Source organism: Rhinatrema bivittatum, chromosome 9 (genome assembly GCF_901001135.1).
Source record: "Rhinatrema bivittatum chromosome 9, aRhiBiv1.1, whole genome shotgun sequence".
NCBI classification, from domain to species: Eukaryota; Metazoa; Chordata; class Amphibia; order Gymnophiona; family Rhinatrematidae; genus Rhinatrema; species Rhinatrema bivittatum.
Genome location: NC_042623.1, coordinates 227,914,464 through 227,936,384, shown reverse-complemented (window position 1 = coordinate 227,936,384; position 21,921 = coordinate 227,914,464). Strand labels below are relative to the sequence as shown.

At 46.9% G+C, this 21,921-nt stretch overlaps 1 protein-coding gene across 2 annotated transcripts in view; it reads right to left on the bottom strand.

Moving 5' to 3' along the window:
- Positions 1-21,921, bottom strand: part of OPA1 (OPA1 mitochondrial dynamin like GTPase) — a 568,764-nt gene that overhangs the window by 527,007 nt on the left and 19,836 nt on the right. For both annotated transcript variants that reach the window (XM_029616769.1, XM_029616770.1), the window contains exon 3: positions 8,020-8,116. In XM_029616769.1, coding sequence (XP_029472629.1) covers positions 8,020-8,116 — 97 coding nt within the window. The remainder of the gene's footprint in view (positions 1-8,019; positions 8,117-21,921) is intronic.

The following is a 21,921-nucleotide window of genomic DNA, read 5'->3' as shown; positions in this document are numbered from 1 at the left end:
GTGTGCTGGAAGTCAAAGAGGCAAGTCCATCAGGAGCCTCTGCAGATCTGCATACCACGGTTTCCTGGGCCAATCCACAGTGATCAAGAGCACCATCCCTCTGTGGTGCTCGATCCTTCGAATCAATCTGCCCAACATGGGCCATGGAGGAAAGGCATATAGCAACTTGTCTTCTGGCCACTCCTGCACCAGGGCATCGATCCCCAAGGACTTTGGACCTCTTCTGTGACTGAAGAAATGCAGAACCTTCACACTTTGCAAGGTCGCCAACAGGTCTAAGAACGGAAGACCTCAGTGATCTCAAATTCGTTGCAATGCCTCATCTGACAACACCCACTCTCCTGGGTCCAGACTCTCCGTGCTGAGAAAGTCTGCTCTTCCATTGTCTTTGCCTGCAATGTACAAGGCCAAGATAATCTGGAGATGCACTTCTGCCCATTCCATAAATCCTGCAACACTTGTTTGCTTTTGGTACCTCCCTGCCGATTGATGTAAGCCACCATCGTAGCATTGCCCAACATTATTCAGACCAAAAATTGACCCTGCAGCCTGTCGCTGAACTGTAAACATGCCAACCAGAATGCTCTGCCTTCCAGATGATTGATGTTCCAGAGAGATTCCTCTGCATTCCAGTCACCTTGTGCTGTCAGCTCCTGACAGTGAACTCCCCCAACCAAGACGACTCACATCCATCATCAGTACTAGCCAGTCCAGAGGGATCAGAGAAACTCCCTTACTTAAATGTTCCACCTGCAGCCACCACTGTAGTTGGGAGGAAACCTCCATCAGCAGGTGAAGCAGAATCAAAATAGTCGAGACCGTGGGTTCCACAGAGACATCAGGAAGTGCTGAAGAGGACGCTTATGCACCCTTGCCCATGGTACCATTTCCAGGGTCACCGCCATTAAGTCAAGTACCTGCAGTTAAGACTACACGGTCGGGCATGGAGTGCTCATCAGCAGACTGAGCTGCGCTAGCAACTTCTGAATTTGAGCATCTGGCAGTAACACCTTGCTTTGCTTTATGTCGAAACAAACCCTGAGGTATTCCAGTGACTGAGTAGGCTGAAGACTGGTCTTGACTAGGTTCACTACTCAGAGTTTCTGCAGCAGGGAAATCCCCTTGTGAGTCACTAGGTGGCGCAGATCAGCCAATCATCCAAACACAGGTGTACAAGGATTCCACCCTTTCTTAATTCTGGCGCAACCACCATCATTACCTTGGAGAAGATTTTTGGAGTGGTGGCCAAACCAAAGGTCAGCACCCGAAACAGAAAATGGCACCCTAGAATTGCAAACCGCAGAAAGCATTAATGTTCAAGTCAGATGGGAATGTAAAGGTATGCTTCTGATAGATCCAGGGAGGTTGGAAATTCCCCCGGCTGCACAGCCATTATCACTGAGCATAAAATTTCCATGCAGAAATGTTTCACCGCAGACAGCGGTTGACACCTTTGAGATCCAGGATGGAATGAAAGGAGCCCCCCCCCCCCCCCTTCTTTGGCACAATGAAATAAATGGAATATTTTACTGTATTTTCCTGAGACGTGGGCACTGGGACCACAAACCTCAGGAGCCTGGTCAACGTACTCTCCACTGCTCGCTTCTTCTGCAGGAAGACTCCATGAACATGTCCCGAGGAACACTGCAGAACTCCATCGCATATCCTTCTCGTATCACTTCCAGGACCCACTGATTCGATGTGGTTTCGACCCACTTCTGATAAAAAAAGAGGCATTCCCCTATCTCCTATTCCCAGGGGTGGGTCAGCAAACCTTCATTGGGAGGCTCAGGAGGTTCCACTACCTGAGCCTGCACTGAAAGGACTGAGACCTACCAAAAGGCAAAGTTCTCTGAAAGGTCCCTCCTCTATAGGGTCTAAAACACCTGGATCCTCTAGCATGACCCTTCATGGTAAAGAAGCGCTACGTCTGCTTATCATCCTCCAGCAAATGAGGAACCAGAGATTTGCCCCACTTACTGGCTAGTTTCTGCAATTTACTCCCAAATAAATGCAAGCCATTAAAGGGCAACTAGGTGAGGTTAGCCTTGGAGGTTGCATCGGCTGATCAATTTCTCAACCATAACTAGTGCCTGGCTGCTACTATTGAAGCCACCCCTCTGGCTGAAATGTAGACCAAATCACAGCCTGCATCAGCCAAGAAGGCAGCAGATGGTTCCATAACTGCCCTGGAATTTACCTCAGAGTCAACCTCCTGGGAAAGAAGCAAACAAGAGAGTGAGCCACCAAGGAACAACAAGAAGCCGTAAGGTCTGTTTCAAATGCCTGCTTGAGGATAGTCTCAACCTATCATGAGCATTCTTCAAGGTCACTCCTCCTTCCACGGGACTAGTGGTCTACTTGGAAACTGCACACATCAGAACATCTACCTTTGGAAAACATAAGTGCTCTCTTACCACTGGATCCAGAGGGTACAGGCCTTCCAAAATCCGACCCCATAATAACATAAGAAATTGCCATACTGGGTCAGACCAAGGGTCCATCAAGCCCCTTTGAAATTAGCCTTTGGTGTACCCCACTCAAGATCAATCAATTCTTGAATGGCCTTCAACACTAGGGAAAAAACAAGAGGCTTTATGCAAGGAAACCAAATTGGGATTTTTCTTTGGCGCAAACACTGGATCTGTCCCAGGGACCCCGAGCATTTCCAAGGTCTGGGAGGTCAGAGCTGGTAGTTCATCTTTATGAAAGAACCATAGCATAGTTCTATATGGTTCCAGACCTGGAGGAATTTCACCATCCTCCAGAGAATCAGGATCGGTGTTCATCATCCGTGCCATCCGGGTCTCTATCAGAAGGACCTGCTGCTGCTCTAGGAGTACTCCAGCCGATAAGAGACGGTCCAGGCAAGGTTCTCACTTGCTCTTCCACTCTAGTAGTGGATCAGGTTGAGGATTGCACCTGAAGAGAGGATTGAGAGCCCTGGAAAAATTCCACCCAGGAAAATGTAGAAGTATCCAAACCAGGAGGCACTTGAGGCATACTCACTGAGCTACCATCCCCTGCTGAGGAACCAGTTAGGGTAGTTCCAAAGTCAGGTGCCCCACCTAAGTCGTCTTTACCTAGCCCGACATATGGCTGGGAAGAACCAGGCTTTGTGAAATTAGAGGAGGATAAATCTCCCTGAGCCTCCAAACAGAGCTGGCACAAATTAACAGGCACTCCTGGCTGAAATGCTCTAATATGACAGGCAGAGTAAAGAGAAAAGCACAGACTTTTTAGGTATAGGTGCCATTATGGCCAACAGTGCACTGATCAGCGGCCAGAGGCATGCATCTAGCTGAGGTTTTTTTTTGTCTTTTTCTTTAAGACGTCCAACACTTGGGTGTCCCAATACCTAGGCATCCATTGAATAAGTGTTGCTCAAAGGACAACAAAGCCTATCTAGGCGTCCAGAAAACTGGACGCCAGCTAGACGCACGCCGAACAGACAATCCTGCAGAGGGTGAAAAGCCATTGAGACCTACCTTGCGGCATGCAACTAAGAAGCCTTAGATTGGGGCCTAATCAACTGAGGCTGCTCAGCCCGCCAGGCTGCCCACATCCCTTGACCTCCCACAGAGCAGGACAAACATCAGAATGGCACACCAAGCACAGAGAGCGGGAAGAAGGAAGCCCCAACAGAACTCTCCTTCACTGTCTTTGTTTTTTTTTCTTAAACACTTACTGGAGTTCAGCCTTACTTGGCTGAGTACAGAGATGGTCTCCGGCTGTGGGGGGGAAGAGGGCATTTGGCGTCACCGCCGCACTTGGCTTCCTTCACCCACTGCCTTTCAGCTGCACAAGCAGCTAAGTCCACTCTGACTGAAAAGCCAGTTACTGGACCAAGGTACACCTGAGGGACCATGGAAATCACCTCAGGAATTCTCAACTGGGGAGGACCTTATGTTATCACTGCAGGAGAGTGGCGCAAATTCTTCTTTTCTCCTTAATTCTCCTTTTTTCCCCCCAAATTGAGCAATCCCAGTGGGGAGATGCACATCTACCATCTGCTGGAGACGGAGAATACTGGCAGGCTGATGTCACTAGAGGGGGATTATATACTGTGACATCAGTTTGTTCCGTCTCCATCTGTTGGTAGGGGAGCATAAACCCACTTGTTCTGGAATAATCTGACTGGATGCTAAGCAAATAAGAGTTTTGGAAACCATTTTATAGAGAGCACTCCTGCCCATCAACGTTAAATTATAAATGCTGCCAGTCTTCCATTTGGTCATACATTTTCCCCAACATCATGCTAACATTACGCTCATAAATCTGTGCTCTATCTACAGGGATATAAATCCCTAACTACTTTATTTCTTTAGAGGCTAACATAAAAGGAATTGAAGGTATCATTTGGAGAGGTTCAGATTTCCCTATATTTCAGATAATTTGATAGGCAATAGCTAATCTAGTGAAGTTCCCAAAGTGTTGAAAAATAATTACATGAATAGATCTGTCTCTTTAACTAATAAGAAAATATCATCAGCAAATAGGTTTAGTTTATATTCTAACCTCCAAAATATAATACACTGAAATTGAGCACATTGCCTTAATTTAAAATTGCCAATGGCTCAAGTGTCAAAAGGTTACAAAAAAACCAAAGTGGGGACAGATGGCAACCCTGCATGCTCCCACGTCGTAGGGAAAATTCTGCCATAGTATTTCCAACTAATCAGTATTCTCGCCATGGGCTTTTCATACAGTCTCTGGATATGCTACAAAGAGAGACTCGAATCCCAAATGTCTCCAAAACAAAAAATATATATATATTCTCAACTATAGGGCTTTTTTTGCATCTATGCTGGCCAAATAGGCTTGTTTAGTGGAACATCTTACTTTTATGTACAGCAGCTAAAACCTTATGAACATTAGCATTGACTTGCCTGCCTGCCAGCCATAAATACCACTTGCTCAAGATGAATAAGGTTAGTTAGTAGCTGTTTCAAATGCTCTACTAAGATTTTAGCCAACAACTTACTGTCCTGATTAATTAAAGATATAGGCCAGTAAGACAAAGGCATTGCCTGCTTTTTAAATAAGAAGGTATCAAAGCTCAATTAGATGTGGGGGCTTATGTCCCGTCTAATTAGATAGGAGAAATTTATTCACTCCCATATCCATCAGGGCTTGGAGTCTTACATGCTGGAAGAGGTACCAGCATCAAGTTTCTGAAGTTCCATAGTAGTAAGTTGTGATATTATTAAATCAGAAAAGAATACCTCCCTGTCTTCCAAGGAGTCTGAAAATTCTGAGTACTTTTTCATAAGATGTCTTAAAGATTTTCTTAATTTGATCTTTCCCTTTGTAAAGAATTCCTTGCTCATCTTTCACATCAAGACTATGTATGCTGTCTTTTCCTTCGTACCAAGCAAGCCAGCATCCTGCCAGCACGATTGCCATATTTCTAGTTTTGTTTTATAATAAAAAAAAGAATATAGTTTTCCCTGTAATAAAAAACATTTATATTCAACCTGTGTCAAGTACTTTTGTGTATCCGTATTTTTTTTTTTAAACATGCTCAGCCTTCACTTCAATTAATTTCTGCGTTAACAGTCTGCCACTGGATGTCAAACAGCTTTTTCTTTCTAGCCATTTATGAAATTATGTTTCCCTTGAGCATTGCCTTATCCGATTCACAAAATATTTTAGCATCCATCTCAATCCAATTGTTAAGTTTCTAAATTTGCCATTTAGCTATCAAATATCCCTTAAATTCAGGATCCTGGAACCACATTGGATTAAGCTTCCAGGAAAAAGGTTGTCTTGCCAGACTTACACATTTGTATTGTGAAATCTAAAGGTGAATGGCCGGATACTGGATCAACCCCAATACCCGCAGATAGTACTTATGCATACAGGGCCAGATTTTCAAAGGGATATGCGCGCCGGGCCTATTTTTAAAAGGCCCAGCGACGTGCAAGTCCCGGGGCTTTACTAAAGGGGCGGTCCGGGGACGGGGCCATTGCTGCTGTGTCGGAGGATTGCGTGCTGGCAGGCTCTGAGGCAGGCGCAAAAGGTAGGATAAACTTTTTTTTTTGGGGGGGGGGGGGGGGGAGGGGGGGAAAAGGTTAGGGGGAAGGGAATGGAGGAAGGCGGCGTGGCTCGGCACACGCAAGGTGCACAATTGTGCACCCCCTTGCGCACGCCAATCCCCAATTTTATAACATGCACGCGCATAATATAAAATTGCGTGTCCACGTGTGCGCGCCGGGTAGCGCACGCACATGGACACGCATGCTTTTAAAACCTACCCCACAAATTTTGAGAGATCAAAAGTTAATCTATTCTGGAATAAGAATTGTATACAAGTAAGTGAAAGAAAGGTATAGTCCATATCAGGGTGTTATCGCCTCCATAAATTCTACTAAATCTAATTCTTACATTAAAAAAGCAGCACCCTTCCCACTCTTAAAAATCAATAGTATTTTTCAAGGAGAAGTGTTTAACCATCACCATTACCATCCTAAACAACCATACCCAATACATTACACACAATCCTCACATGCCTCCCTCTCTTATTCCCCAAGCCCCTGCTCACCCTATTCATCTAGAACAAAAAGATACCCATACTTTGACGGAATAAGGGTAGAATGAGTAAATTCTCTCTAGCCCACACCAGTCAAATAAACAGTAATTCAACTTGTGTGTTAGTTGGTGAAATCAGAGTACCTTTGCTTTATCTGCATAATTCAACATACGTGCTATCACAGGCTGGCTCTCTACTGATCAAGTAAAGGCCCCAATTGACATATACAGGCCCAGTTTTTCCGGAATAACACACTCAAAGATTTTGCAGATAATAACCCTGCAATGATTCTGGGATACCAAGAGCCTAAATAGTCCAACAGCTCCTGTTTTCTTCATCATCAATTCATTCTTCCAACTTACTTCTTTTCTGCAACTGCTGAATTCTTTCTTGCAGACCAGCCAATTCTGTCTCCTGCACCTCAAGCTTGTTCTCAGTTGCAGTGATCCATTGGTTATACGCAGTAACCATTTTACAGAACTCTTCCATTGCAGACTGTTTATTCTCCAAAACAGTCATCACACATTTAGTGAGATGCTTCTTAGGACATAATTAATACTGGCTGTTCTTTATCTGCACAGAGTTCTCCAGCCTTTGATTTCTCAATAACCGCCTTGTTTTTGTAGCCATTTCATTGGTTTTTTTTTTACTACAAAATTATTCATGTAAGGAAGGGCATCTATGATGTGATGATCCACCACCAGAAGAGTTTACAAAAAAAAAAAAAATAAGCAAAAGACCAAGATATAAAGTTGTAAGTGGAGTGGGACACGGAGCTCTCGGAAACACGTCTGCCTACCATCACGTGTCCCCAGGCATCTTATTTTTATTTAAGAATGTTTTTATCCCACCTATATTACTGTATATCATTCTAGGCAGTTTATAATCTTTGTTTAATGCAGGTTAGGGAAAATGTATACATCCATACAGGTATGCCTGATGCGTCAATGCAGAGATCTGTCATTGATGTGACGGAAGCTCACCAAGGGTCCCCATTCAGTTGCATTGAGAGCGAGGACTACAAACTGGTCTTATATTTATTGTAAATACTTGCACATATTTGATCTGTAAAATCAGGTTACCATTAGATGACTAACTAGCTCTATGTCAGTCCTGGATTTACATATTACATGCGTGGAGACCTAGGTGTTGCTTTTCATAGGGAACTCTGAACGACATCTCCATGCACATAATGTGGTAAACCAGCACTGCATCAGCTTGTTACCCTTAGACAAGAAGCTATATATACGGTCACAACAAAAAGCAGATGAGCCCACAAAAGGACCAAACTGAGTCAGCATTTCCAAATACTATCCATAGTTAAAATGAAAGAAAAAAAAAAGTTATTTCCTGTTTAGGTGGTTTTTAAACATACAGCTGTAGAGTAATGAGTATCACATTTAACTTAATCATTTATTAAAAACCGCAGCTTTTAGTCCACTTCCATGACAGTGGATTGGATTCATATGATCCAGTGGTGTACCCACCAAAGTCAATGTGCTCGTCTAGCTCCCAGATGAAATCCGGCACAATCCACTTATAGTCACTGAGGTCAGGTAGCATTTCCTTCCATTGATCGTATGTCTGAAAAACAAGACGATGCATCAGCTGTATGAGAAAAGCATGAAGATTTCAGGTCATTTATTATCAGGGGGATTCTGATCACACAGACAGCACCCAATGAGGTTGTTTTCCACGTGCAGGTCCATTTGTTTCAAATCACGATCCAATAGAGATTTGACAAGGGGAGGATGGGAAGAATATTTTAAAACCAATCAGAAACAGTTTCATTAAAAAAAAAAAAAAAATCAGCTCTTCTCTAATTACGACCTAATACATGGTATAAACAAACATATCTATAGTAGGTTGCTGGTCCAGTTTAGTCTGGGAAGTGGCTGAATAATATTACCGAATAATGCCAATGTGGAGATCCATGAACAGGGACACAGAAAAAAAGTAAAGCTACAATAAAGTTGCACAGTATAGTGATTTGGGGATTTTCCTCCTTTTCTAGCATTTTCTCCTGAATTTAAGGATTTTTGACTGCTGCTTCCTAGGCGAGGAGGGAGGGAGGGAGGGGCTGATTTCAGGAAACTTGAAATCATAATCTGCATTGGATCAGACGCCACACAAATGTCCTATTCTAAAGATAAATAATCAGGAAATGGAGACATTTAGCTGTGAAGCAAGAGTAACACCCAAAGAAACCCTCCCTAAAAAATATATATTTATATTTAAAATTTACTTCCCCAACAAAAAAAAAATTCTATGTTTCCCCTCTCTCCCACCCTAAAAAACAAGTTATTCTTGAAAAAAAAAAAAAAAAAAAGTAGAACTTTCCACAACTTTGAAGTTGTTTTGTGCATGACTTGGTGACTTCAGTCTAGTTCTCTGCTAGTATAATTATGTAAAGCACTAGTAATTATCAGAGAGTAGTCAGATTTTCATAATTGCTTTGCAGTTTTGAGCACTACAGCAGTTTGGGAAAGCACAATCATTCGTTCTAAACTCAACGCAGTTGTAAAAAGAATAATCATCTTGAGCCACAAACATGATTACCAATAACTTGGAGAGGTCCTGTGGTTAGAGTAATGGGCTGAGAAGCAGGTAATTCAGGATTCAAATCAGACTGCCCATGACCTTGGGCAATCCATTTTATTTCCCATTGCCTAAGGTTGCCACAAACAGGTTGATTTTTAAGACGAGCAGGTGTATCGATGTGCAAGCGCAGATATGCTACAATTTTAAATCATGCACGCACTTGAGCCCGTATATTTTAAAATCTACCTCCTGTGCGTAAATACGCGCCTGATTTTAACAGTTAGCTCAGTCAAACGTACTTCATGTATCTTCCTTAGGACTTTGCTGGCTTTTTCATGCCATGTAAATGGATTTTAAAACATGCTCAAGAGAGGACACCCTGATTTTTCCAATTAAGTCTACCACTTTGCCTAATTAACATCGAGGTCTTCAAGTCCCCTGTGGTTCTTCATTCTGGACCCTCTCACCCTATCCTGTTAAGCCCTAAAACGTGAGATCTACAGACTTGCTCCTCATCAGGAGCAGCAGTAAAGTTACGTGGCTAACAAGCCAACGTGCAGTCACTGGTTTTAAAATATGGAATTACGCTCTAATTGGCTCCCCATTTTCCACCCTATTTTTGGCATGCACATAGATTTATACGTGTATACTTTGCAACGTTTTAAAATTCACGTTGCTCGCATGCGGCCCACATACACACATGTGGGCATTTTTGGGCGAGCAATGCTTTTAAAAGCTATTATTCATTTTTAATAGCTGTTTGGTAAGCTATTATAAATGACTGACATAGTATAAGCTGCCTTAAGCATCATTTGAAAAAGGTGGGCTAAAAATCTAAGTTGTTATTATAATATTAACTCTCAGCCTATTTGCTTTTGCTCAGTAGAGGGGCCAATACATGATTAAGTGCTGCAAGTCCTACCTTACCATTATAGATAGGATTAAGATTTACTGGATAGATGTTATGACCATATTAAAAAAAAAAAAAAAAAAAAAAAAAGAAAAAAAGAGAGGTCTCATTCCGTCCATAGATCATTATTTGGTTAAATTCCATCCAATGAATGTTTCCCTCTGAGAGCCCTGGAGTCATGCAAGTGCACGAAACAGGGATGGACCCAAAAAGCAAAATCGGAAGCCGATCCACGGTTGCTGTGTATCAGTAAAGAAAAAGTAGAGATCGGTGTGTATAAAAAGGACCTTTATTGAAATCTTGCACAACTCTGGCCGAGTTTCGCTCCTCTGTCAAGAGCTGTCTCAGGGGCAACTAAAATTAAAAATCAAATTGAATATAAAATTAACACACACATACAAAAACAGATGAAAACAAACATACATGGATGTAAGAAAATTACTACTTACCCGATAATTTTCGTTCCTGTAGTACCAAGGATCAGTCCAGACAGTGGGTTATGTCCCCCGTCCAGCAGATGGAGTTAGACAAGGCTTCGGAGGGTGCTGCCTTAAGTATTAGAGCACCCTCTACAGGAGTTCAGTATAGAGAATATCAAAGCTAGAACAGAATGAGACTGGATCAAGTGTATAAACAATACCACAAAGTATGTAAACAAGGCAAATAGCCAGAACTGAACTTGTAAAATACCGAACTTGCAGATTGAACTAGCCCCCAGACCCCTAAATTGAAAAGAGGGTCGCAAGAGGGCCATAATAAAGAAGAAATGCGCACATGCAGTCAAAAGGAGCAAACTCGCACATACAGTCAGAGTGGTAGCAATATCGAGCAAAGAACCAGTGGTGGGTGTCTGGACTGATCCTTGGTACTACAGGAATGAAAATTATTGGGTAAGTAGTAATTTTCTTTTCCCTGTACGTACCAGGATCAGTCCAGACAGTGGGATGTCCCAAAGCTTCCCTACACTGGGTGGGGCCTAGTAAGCCCTGCTCGAATCACCCTGTCCCCAGAATATCCGGCGGATGAAGACTGGAGATGTAGTCTGTAATGGCGTGCGAAGGTATGCAGAGACTTCCAAGTCGCTGCCCGACAGATCTCCTGCGAGGAAACAGACTGTAGCTCTGCCCAGGTTGCAGCTTGAGCACGGAGCGAATGAGCCTTGATTCCCCGTGGTGGGTCGCGCCCCGACCCTATACACGCTGAAGCGATGGCTTCCTTTAACCATCGGGCGATCGTCGTTTTAGAAGCCGGAGCATCTTTCCTCGGGCCTGACCACAGGACGAACAAGTGATCAGAAATCCGGAATTCGTTCGTGACCTCCAGGTATCGAATGATAGACCGCTTGACATCTAGAGCACGAAGCTGACCAGATTCTCCGACTGAGAAAGACGGAAGCTCCACCGTCTGATTCAAGTGGAACGAGGAAACGACCTTGGGCAGGAAAGAGGGCACAGTGCGTAGTGAGACTCCGGAGTCCGAGAACCTGAGATAAGGTTCCCTGCAGGAGAGTGCCTGAAGCTCTGAGATGCGGCGCACCGAGGTAATAGCTACCAGAAAGACAGTCTTGAGCGTGATGTCTTTAGTGGTTGCACTGGCGAGAGGCTCGAAAGGGGGACCCGCCAGGGAGCGGAGTACCAGATTAAGACTCCACGAAGGGAAGGGATCCCTGAGCGGGGGTCGCACATGCTTAACCCCCTTGAGAAAATGGGCGACATCCGGCTGTACCAGGAGAGATGAGTGGCCCGTATACTGAAGAAGCGAGCCCAGAGCGGCTACCTGCACCCATAAGGAATTGTAGGCGATCCCTTTATCTAGACCAGCGGTTCTCAACCTGGGGGTCGCGACCCCGGCGGGGGTCGAACGACCACAACACAGGGGTCGCCTAAAGCAGGGTCCCCAACCACCGGTACCGGGCCGTTGGGGTTTTTTGCCAGTCCGCGGCTATTTTTTCTGCCAGTCGCGTTTTTTTGGGCTTGTTGGGCGGGACTTGTGCTCTGAATCAGGGCGGACTGTAACAGAGCACAAGTTGGGCGGGACTTGTGCTCTGTTACAGTGATAGGCTGCTGCTGCTGCGATGAAGCCTGTCCATAGCAGGCGCACCCTATCCCTATATTGCAGCAGTAAGCCAATCAGAGCAGGAGCTGCAAGCCTTGTTGATGCATACGTCAGGAGCACATTTTGTGGGCAGACCCAGCCAGCACAGCATCGCACGTGGGCGGAACGGGAAGACCAGCAGCACAGCGTTGGAGTGCAACAGCAAAGGAATCCAGAGTGTGCAGCTACAGCCAGGTATCAGGAGGGAAGGAGTTAGTATGTTGGGAGAGGGTAATGAGTGTGTGGGGGCCGGGGATGTACTGGGGGGAATGAGTGTGTGGGGGCTGGGGATGTACTGGGGGGAATGAGTGTGTGGGGGGCCAGAAATGTGCTCGGAGAGGGTTAGGGAGGTGGGAATGAGTGTGTGGGGCCAGAGATGTGCTGGGAGGGGGGGGAATGAGAGTGTGTGGGGCCAGAGATGTACTGGGAGGGGGGGGGGGATGAGAGTGTGTGGGGCCAGAGATGTGCTGGGGGGGGGGGGGATGAGAGTGTGGGGGGCCAGAAATGTGCTCGGAGAGGGTTAGGGAGGTGGGAATGAGTGTGTGGGGCCAGAGATGTGCTGGGAGGGGGGGGGGGGGGAATGAGAGTGTGTGGGGCCAGAGATGTGCTGGGGGGGGGGGAATGAGAGTGTGTGGGGCCAGAGATGTGCTGGGGGGGAGGGGAAAGAGAGTGTGTGGGGCCAGAGATGTGCTGGGAGGGGGGGGGAATGAGAGTGTGTGGGGCCAGAGATGTGCTGGGAGGGGGGGGGGAATGAGAGTGTGTGGGGCGAATGAGAGTGTGGGGGCCAGAGATGTGCTGGGAGGGGGGGGAATGAGAGTGTGGGGGGCCAGAGATGTGCTGGGAGGGGGGGGGAATGAGAGTGTGGGGGGCCAGAGATGTGCTGGGAGGGGGGGGGGAATGAGAGTGTGGGGGGCCAGAGATTTGCTTGGAGGGGGCATGAGTATGTGAGGGCATTAACTGCTATAAAAAAATAAAATGTTTCAATCTCATGTGTTTTGGGCTTGTTTTTTTGGAAAAAAGTGCTTGTTTGTTCATGAAAACCTGGCAACACTGCCGGAGCCGCACGGGCAGGAAGGAGGAGGCGCTTCAGCTGCGTGCAGAAGAGGAGCAGCGGGCCGGGAAGACTAGGGCCGCTGCAGAGCCCATCCTGTGGCAACCCGTAAAGAAGAGGCCCAGAGGTAAGAGAGAGGTGTGTGCGAGTATGAGATGAGTTGAGAGACTGTGTGTGTTTGCAGAGACAGCATGTGAGAGCCTCTGTGTGTGTGAAAGAGACAGCATGTAAGAGTGAGAGCCTGTGCTTGAGCAAGGCAGCATGTGGGGGTGTGAGAGAGCCTGTGTGTGAGACTCAGACAGCCTGTGCCAGTGAGAGCCTGTGTATGTGTGTGTGAGAGAGAAATGCATGTGAGAATGAGAACCTGACTGTGTGTTTGAGGGAAGAAGACAGGTGGAGAGAAAAGAAATAGAAAAAAAGGCAATACTAAAGGAAATGGCAAAAAATTAGAAAGGGAAGCAGATGTAAAAAAAAAAAACATTTTATTTTTTTATAGCAGTTAATGCCCTCACATACTCATACCCCCCTCCCCACCCCCCTACAAGCAAATCTCTGGCCCCCACACTCTTTCCCCCCTCCCTAACCCCTCCTAGCACATCTCTGGTCCCCACACTCTCATTCCCCCCCTCTGTAACCCCTCCGAGCACATCTATGGCTCCACACACACTGATTTCCCCCTCCCTAACCCCTCCTAGCACATCTCTGGCCCCCACATACTCATTCCTCTCTCCTCAGCCCCCTCCAAGCACATCTCTGGCCCCCCCACACGCTGATTCCCTCCTCCCAGCACATCTCTGGTCACCACACACTCATTCCCCCTCCCTACATCCTAATTCCTCCCCTCCTGCTACCTGGCTGTAGCTGCACACTCTGGATTCCTTTGCTGTTGCGCTCCAATGCCGTGCTGCTCTTCCCGTTCCGCCCACGTGAGATGCTGTGCAGTGCTGGCTAGGTCTGCCCACAAAATGTGCTCCTGACGTGTGCATCAACAAGGCTTGCAGCTCCTGCTCTGATTGGCTTACTGCTGCAATATAGGGATAGGGTGCGCCTGCTATGGACAGGCTTCATCGCAGCAGCCAATCACTGTAACATGATTCAGAGCACAAGTCCCGCCCAACAAGCCCAAAAAAACACGACTGGCAGAAAAAATAGCCCAATTAAAAGCAACCCGCGAATCGGAAAAAAAAACCGCGAATAACTACAAAAAGAAGCCCAATCTCGCGGTAAATAAGCGAGGTTGGCAACACTGGTGCCAATAGCAATCAGCGCCTCCCCAATAGCCACGTGGCAGCAGTGGCAGTAATTAGATTAATTGTTTGACTCAGCTGGAGGTGACAAAGTATGAAGTGGGATGTGAAATCAGCTTGATCTGGTGGAGAATTAGGATTGCTGTTACACATGAACTGTATTTGGCAAACATTATTAAAGGGAGCCAGGATAATCAATTGAAGGCTGCAGCTGAGGACTGATTCATTATGACTCATGTAGAAATTAGTGCATTTTCCAGATTAGTCTGCATAACACAATTCTCAACATTCAGCATTATTTCTGCTGCATAGACTTTTATCTGAGAGGCTCTGAGGTTGTGAGGGAGCCAGTAAGAGTGAGAGCATGAGTGTGTATGAGAAAATCCAGGGGAGTAAGAGTGTGTGTGAGTGGGGGTGGGGGGGGGGGGAAAGAGTGTCTTACACCCTGAGAGTGTATCAGTGTCTGTGAGAGTGAGAGGTTATGGTGGGTATAAGAGCATGAATGTGTAAGTATGTGACAGTGTATGTGTGAGAGAGAATGGACATGTGAGTGTATGTGTGAGAGAGAGGATAACCTCCTAATCCTCGACAATATCAGGGTGACTGGAAATCAAGAGCTCCCATGTATGGACAGCAGGGGCTTTTTAAAATCCTTATTAGTTTTAATTATTGTGTGTTATTTGATATATGTGCTGTTTTGAAATATTATTGGTGTGTGTGAAATTATAAAAATGTATATGATTTTAATTAATAGAAATTCTATTTATCAGTAATTTTAAAATATTCTTTTATTAGTATGGTTTTACTATTATAACTGATGCTTTATGTTTCTTAATTTTGTTTTATGAGGAATGGTGGTTCTGTTTATAAATGTCATAATAAATAAGTATGCACTAAAATCCAACCCCATCCATAACCCCGCCCCCATATGACCAAAGCCCCACCCTCACCCCGCCCTCGCCCTGCGAGGGCGGGGCAAGGGGTCACCGCAACATGAGGAACTGTATTTCGGGGTCACGGCATTAGAAAGGTTGAGAACCACTGATCTAGACCATCTTGTAGAAATGCCAGAATCTGGGTGATGGAAGCCCCAGAAGTATGAATATCACGCTTGGTGCACCAGGACTCAAACGCCTTCCAGACCCTCACGTAAGTTGCCGACGTCGAGGTCTTTCTAGCCTTCAAAAGGGTAGACACTACGGCCTCCGGGTATCCTTTTCGCCGGAGACGGCGCCATTCAAAAGCCAGGCCGCAAGATAAAAGCGTTCTGCCTGGTCGAAAAATACTGGACCTTGATGAAGCAATCGAGGTTGATGACTTAGACGAAGCGGTCCTTCCACTGCCAGGTGAAGCAGATCTGCGAACCAAGGACGCCGCGGCCACTGGGGAGCCACCAGAATTACGGGCCCCCGATGACGCTCTATTCTCCGAAGAACCTTGCCCACTAGGGGCCAAGGGGGAAAAACGTAGAGAAGAATGTGTTCCGGCCAAGGGAGCACTAGGGCGTCCACTCCTTCCGCCCCTCTCTCCCGCCGCCGGCTGAACAACAGAGGAGCTTTGGCATTGAGAGCCTTGGCCATGAGATCCAGCCGTGGGACCCCCCAACGGATCCGAAGGAGGCGCATGGCGTCGGAGAGGGATCACTCCCCGGGATCCAGATGCTGACGACTCAGATAGTCGGCTTGAATGTTGTCTACGCCTGCGATGTGGGACGCTGCTAGACACACTAGATGCTTTTCCGCCCACGCCATGAGACGGCAGGCTTCGAGGGACACGTGCCGGCTCCTTGTGCCCCCCTGGCGATTGATGTAGGTTACTGCTGTCGCATTGTCCGACAGGACCCTTACTGCTCGATTCCGAACCAGTGGCAAGAAGTGGATGAGCGCCAGGCGCACCGCCCTTGTTTCCAGGCGATTTATCGGCCAGGATGCCTGTTCCGTCGTCCACCGGCCCTGTGCTGATTGCAGTTAGCAAACCGCCCCCCATCCGGATAGGCTGGCATCGGTGGTGACCACCACCCAATGTGGTGTTTCCAGCAAGTTACCCTGGGCTAGGTGGCTCGGATCTAGCCACCAGGTCAGGCTGTCCCTGGCTGCCTGTGGAAGGGGCAGCACCATGTCGTAGTCCCGGGAGACCGGCTTCCAGCGAGACAGGAGGGCAACTTGCAACGGGCGAAGATGCGCAAAGGCCCATGGGACAAGATCGATCGTGGAGGCCATTGTTCCCAGGAGCTGCAGGTAGTCCCAAGACGTGGGTTGTGGCAACCCAGAGAAACGCTGAACTTGCTCTCGGAGGGAGCATGCCCTGTCCCGACGCAAGAAGACCTTGCCCTGAAGGGTATCGAAGTGGGCTCCCAGGAAGTCCAACTGCTGTGAAGTGTGAGGGAGCTCTTGGCAAAATTCACTACCCAGCTCAAGGACTGGAGAAACTGCACCACCCTGGAGACCGCCATCAACCCTTGAGAGAAAGACTACGCTCTGATGAGCCAATCGTCCCCATCAACCCTTGAGAGAAAGACTTCGCTCTGATGAGTCAATCGTCCAGGTAAGGATGGACCAGAATTCCCTCCCGTCGCAGAGCAGCCGCGACCACCACCATAATTTTTGTAAAGGTCCGCGGGGCTGTCGCCAGCACGAAGGGGAGGGCTTGGAATTGGAAATGGCGATCCAGGACTTTGAAGCGAAGGAACCTTCGGTGCACCTTGAGGATAGGGACGTGGAGATAAGCCTCTGTCAGATCGAGGGAGGCTAAGAACTCCCCTTGGTGAACCGCCGCAATCACTGACCGCAGAGTTTCCATGCGAAAGTGGGGGATCCGTAGGGACTTGTTGATCTCCTTGAGGTCCAGGATTGGACGGAAGGAGCCGTCCTTTTTGGGCACGACGAAGTAAATTGAATAGTGACCCGAGCCCACCTCTCCGAAGGGGATGGGCGCAATGGCCCAGAGGCTCAAGAGTCTGTCCAAGGTGTGTTGCACTGCCAACCTCTTGAGCGCGGAGCCGCACGGAGAGAAAAGAAACCTGTCTCGTGGGCGGCGGGCAAACTCCAAAAGCGTAGCCCAGCAAGAGTCAGAAATAAAGCCAAAAAGGAGTAAGAAACCTGTCAAGAGCGGGAACTTCAGATTCCCCTACTCGCATCTGCTGGAGTCAGAGATATACTGAACTCCTGTAGAGGGTGCTCTAGTACTTAAGGCAGCACACTCCGAAGCCTTGTCTGACTCCATCTGCTGGATGGGGGACATAACCCACTGTCTGGACTGATCCTGGTACGTACAGGGAATGAGACTGTACAGACAAATCAAACCATAAAACATGTATATGTGTGGAGACATCATAATGGTATTCAGAAGAACACAAAATACAGAGTTCAAACTGAATATTGGAATGTCAACAAATCACATGATATCAAATGACAACAAACAGCAGAAAGTGATCTCAAGTTGTATCATGGATGTACTGGAGAGGACAACTTGGTGTTAGTGTAAAACATAAACAAGTGAGGGAATCATTAAAATGGTTAAAACTGGAGGGTGACAAAATACAGTGAAATGTTAAAAATGCCTAATCAGTAAAAGGAATAAAAATAAATACACCTTAATGTTGTGAATGGAAATCAGACAAAAAATACCTCCTGTATCCCTAGTTATGCTTAAAGTTAACTGTGATTACTGTGCCAGTTCTAAATTAACATATCAGAGTGAACTGCTCACAAGAGATATTAAAGAGGCACAAGCTAACACATAGGAAAGTGTTTATTATGATTGATGAAGCAAATTAATGTGAATGGACTTGTGTACCTTAGTTATACAGCAGCCTATGTGATCTGGACCGTGTCAATGCATTATCCAGCATGGAATATTATGATCACATTTTTTTGTTTATATCTCCGGAGTTTGAATGCATTTGTATTCCATCTGACTGTTTGAAAAGCCAAAAAATATATATATGTATAAACCACGTTTTTATGAAGTCTATAATATCTTATGTTTAAGCCGGTGACATTAAATATGTAGGCATACGTCAACCTAATTGGGGTTTCTATCAAGTATATTCTTGTAGCTTTGTTTTTATGAGATACACTAACATCGAATCAGTGCAGAGGTTCTTGCCACCACAAATTTCATGTTTAAGCCGGTGTTTTTACAGCACTTGGATGCAGTTTGTTTGCTTTTAGTTTTTTTTACAGCGGTCTGGCGTCACTTTTTTTTTTTTTTTTTTTATTTACAGTAAAGTAATAGCGGTCTGGCGTCATTTGAGTTTAGCACTCCGAATATACAATGCAGTCAGCGTTCCCTAATGTTTTCCCACAATTGAGTTTACTAATCTATTAAATTACAGATTTTTCAATATAGATCCATCATGATTAAGCCAGTGTTATCATATACTTTGTAAGTAAAAGAAAATTATTCCTTACCTGCTAATTTTCGTTCCTGTAGTACCATGGATCAGTCCAGACGGTGGGTTATGTCCCCCGTCCAGCAGATGGAGTCAGACCAGAACTTCGGAGGGAGGTGCCACCTAAGCCCGCACCCCCCTCTATGCCTCTTCAGTAAATAGACTATCAAAGCCATAGAAGAGAGAAAACGGAAGGATCAAGTAAACCAACTTAAGAGTATCACTAAAACCTGAAACCATAATAGTTAACGTAAAACTGTTGTCCAATGGCAACTTGCTAACAGAACTGTAAGAAAACAGCTCCACAGAAGAATAGCAAAAAGTCTACCCAGGAGGGTTACAGACATAAGAAAATCGAACAGTTGACAGAAATCCCAACCAATCTGAGGGAGGGTGTCTGGACTGATCCATGGTACTACAGGAACGAAAATTAGCAGGTAAGGAATAATTTTCTTTTCACTGTATGTACCAGGATCAGTCCAGACAGCAGGATGTACCAAAGCTTCCCTACTGAGAGTGGGCCGTAGATAGTCCTGCTCGAATGACCCTGTCGCCAAAAGAACCAAAGGTCAATGACTGAACATCCAGACGGTAGTGTCGCGCAAAAGTATGCAGCGACTTCCAAGTCGCCGCCCTGCAAATTTCCTGCAACGAGACCGAAAGGCTCTCCGCCCAGGATGTCGCCTGGGCGTGGAGGGAATGAGCCCAAACCCCCATCGGGGGTTTCTTTCCCATGCCAATGTACATTGCCGCGATGGCCTCCTTCAGCCAGCGAGTGATTGTTGTCTTAGAGGCCAAGTGTCCCCTCTTGGGTCCTGACCAGAGAACAAAAAGATGATCCAAAAGCCGAAAATCGTTGGTAACCTCCAGGTAACGCAGCAAGCAGCACTTAACATCAAGCTTGCGTAGATCTCGAGAATCAACCGATGAGAAAGAGGGTAGTTCCACCGTCTGATTCAGGTGGAAGGTGGAAACCACCTTGGGAAGAAACGAGGGTACTGTGCGCAAAGTGACCCCCGAGTCGGTGAATCTAAGATACGGTTCCCTGCAGGACAACGCCTGTAGTTCAGAGACCTGGCGAGCCGAACAAATGGCCACCAGAAAGACCGTCTTGAGAGTGGTGGTCCGTAGAGGCTCGAAGGGAGCTCCGCCGAGGGTCCGTAGTATCAGATTGAGGCTCCAAGAGGGACAAGGAGCTTGGAGTGGTGGCTTCAAATGCTTTGCTCCCTTAAGGAAACGGATGATATCCGGATGAGAGGAGAGGAGAGAGGAATTTCCGTCCCTCGGCGAAGCAAGGCTCCTAAGGCCGCAACCTGTACTCGGAGAGAGTTGTAAACCAAACCCTTTTCCAATCCTGCCTGTAGGAATGAGAGAATCTGGGACACCGTCGCGTGTCCCGGTTGTGTAGCTTGTGCCGTGCACCATGCCTCATGCCTCGAAAACCTTCCACGCCCTGACGTAGGCGACGGAGGTGGACTTCTTTCGTGCACGAAGGAGGGTCGAGACCACGGCCTCCGGATAACCACGTCATCTCAACTTGCGCCTCTCAAAAGCCAAGCCACAAGACAGAAGCGAGCTGCCTCGTCAAAAAATATTGGCCCTTGACGAAGAAGGCGTGGAAGATGCCAGAGATGCAGGGGCCCGTCCTCCGCCAGGTTGAGAAGATCTGTGAACCATGGCCGGCGAGGCCACTCCGGAGCCACCAGAATTACCGTGCCTTGGTGGTTCTCGATTCTTCGTAGGACCCTGCCCACTAGAGGCCAAGTAGGAAACGGCGGGGCCACGGTAGCACCAGTGCATCGATGCCCTCCACGCTGTGTTCTCTTCTGAGACTGAAGAAGCGAGGGGCCTTGGCATTGTGGGCTGTCACCATGAGGTCTACGTGGGGAATCCCCTAATGGTGGACAATCAAGTGTATGGCCTCCTCCGAGAGCTCCCACTCTCCTGTGTTGAGGTGTTGACGGCTGAGGAAATCCGCCTGGATGTTGTCCACCCCGGCGATGTGTGAGGCCACCAATCAGATCAGATGCAGTTCCGCCCATGACATGAGCTTGTTCGTTTCCAGGGAGACGTGACGGCTTCTTATGCCTCCCTGGCGGTTTATATACGCCACCATGGTCGCGTTGTCCGAGAGTATCCTGACCGCTTGATGGCGAACAAGGGGAAGGAACTCGTTCAGCGCTAAATGGAACGCTCTGGTTTCCAAGCGGTTGATTGGCCACCTCGCTTGGGGTTGTGTCCACTGACCCTGCAGAGACCTCGACTGACAGACCGACCCCCAACCCGAGAGACTGGCATTTATCATGACTATTTATTTATTTTTAATTTTTATATACCGAAATTCCTGTATGAAATACAAATCAATCCAGTTTACAAAGAACGGCAGATCGCCCGGGGCTTACATACCTGACCAGGGCTTTTACATAAAACAGTAAACAAGGCTATTAACATAAAACAGTAAACCATGAGTTTCCAAAACTACACATATAACGATTAAACAGTGGGTCTCAAAAAATAAAACAATTAGGAATGATTACCGTTGATCGCAATTAATAATTAAACCGAAAATTGCCTGGGGCTGTAGGTGCGTGCTTAAAACCATTTTTTTCTTGAAATTGAACAGTAGCTCGCCAAAGGTTTAACTTGTAGACAATTGAACAAGGAGGTGGGGGGGGGGGGGGGTGCAAAAGGAGGGTAATGGATGAAAGTGGGAATGGGAAGCCTGCTAGCTGGGGGGGGGGTGGGGAGGATGAAGAGAGGAGTAGGTGGACGGCAAGGGGGGACGGTACCGCCTGTCAAGGGAGTTAGCATTAGAGGGCTTAAAGTTCATGTATCAAATTAAGACAACCTGGTTACATTAAGTGTCTGGGAACGCTTGGCTGAAGAGCCAAGTTTTTAGTTTTTTTTTAAACTCCGGTAGACTAGGTTCAAGGCGTAGGTCTTAGAGGGGGGGGGGGGGGGGGGGGGGGGGGGGGGGGGGGGGGGGGGGGGGGGGGGGAGTATGTTGTGTTCTTCAAGGTATTCTGACAGTTGCTTATTGACTGATTTTTCCATCAGTTTGGCGATCAGGGGTAGGTTTGCGATGGGCCGGATGTTAGCCGGGTCCGTTGGTGAGGCGTTAGGTTTTTTCAGTAGAGGTTTGAGAATTGCTAG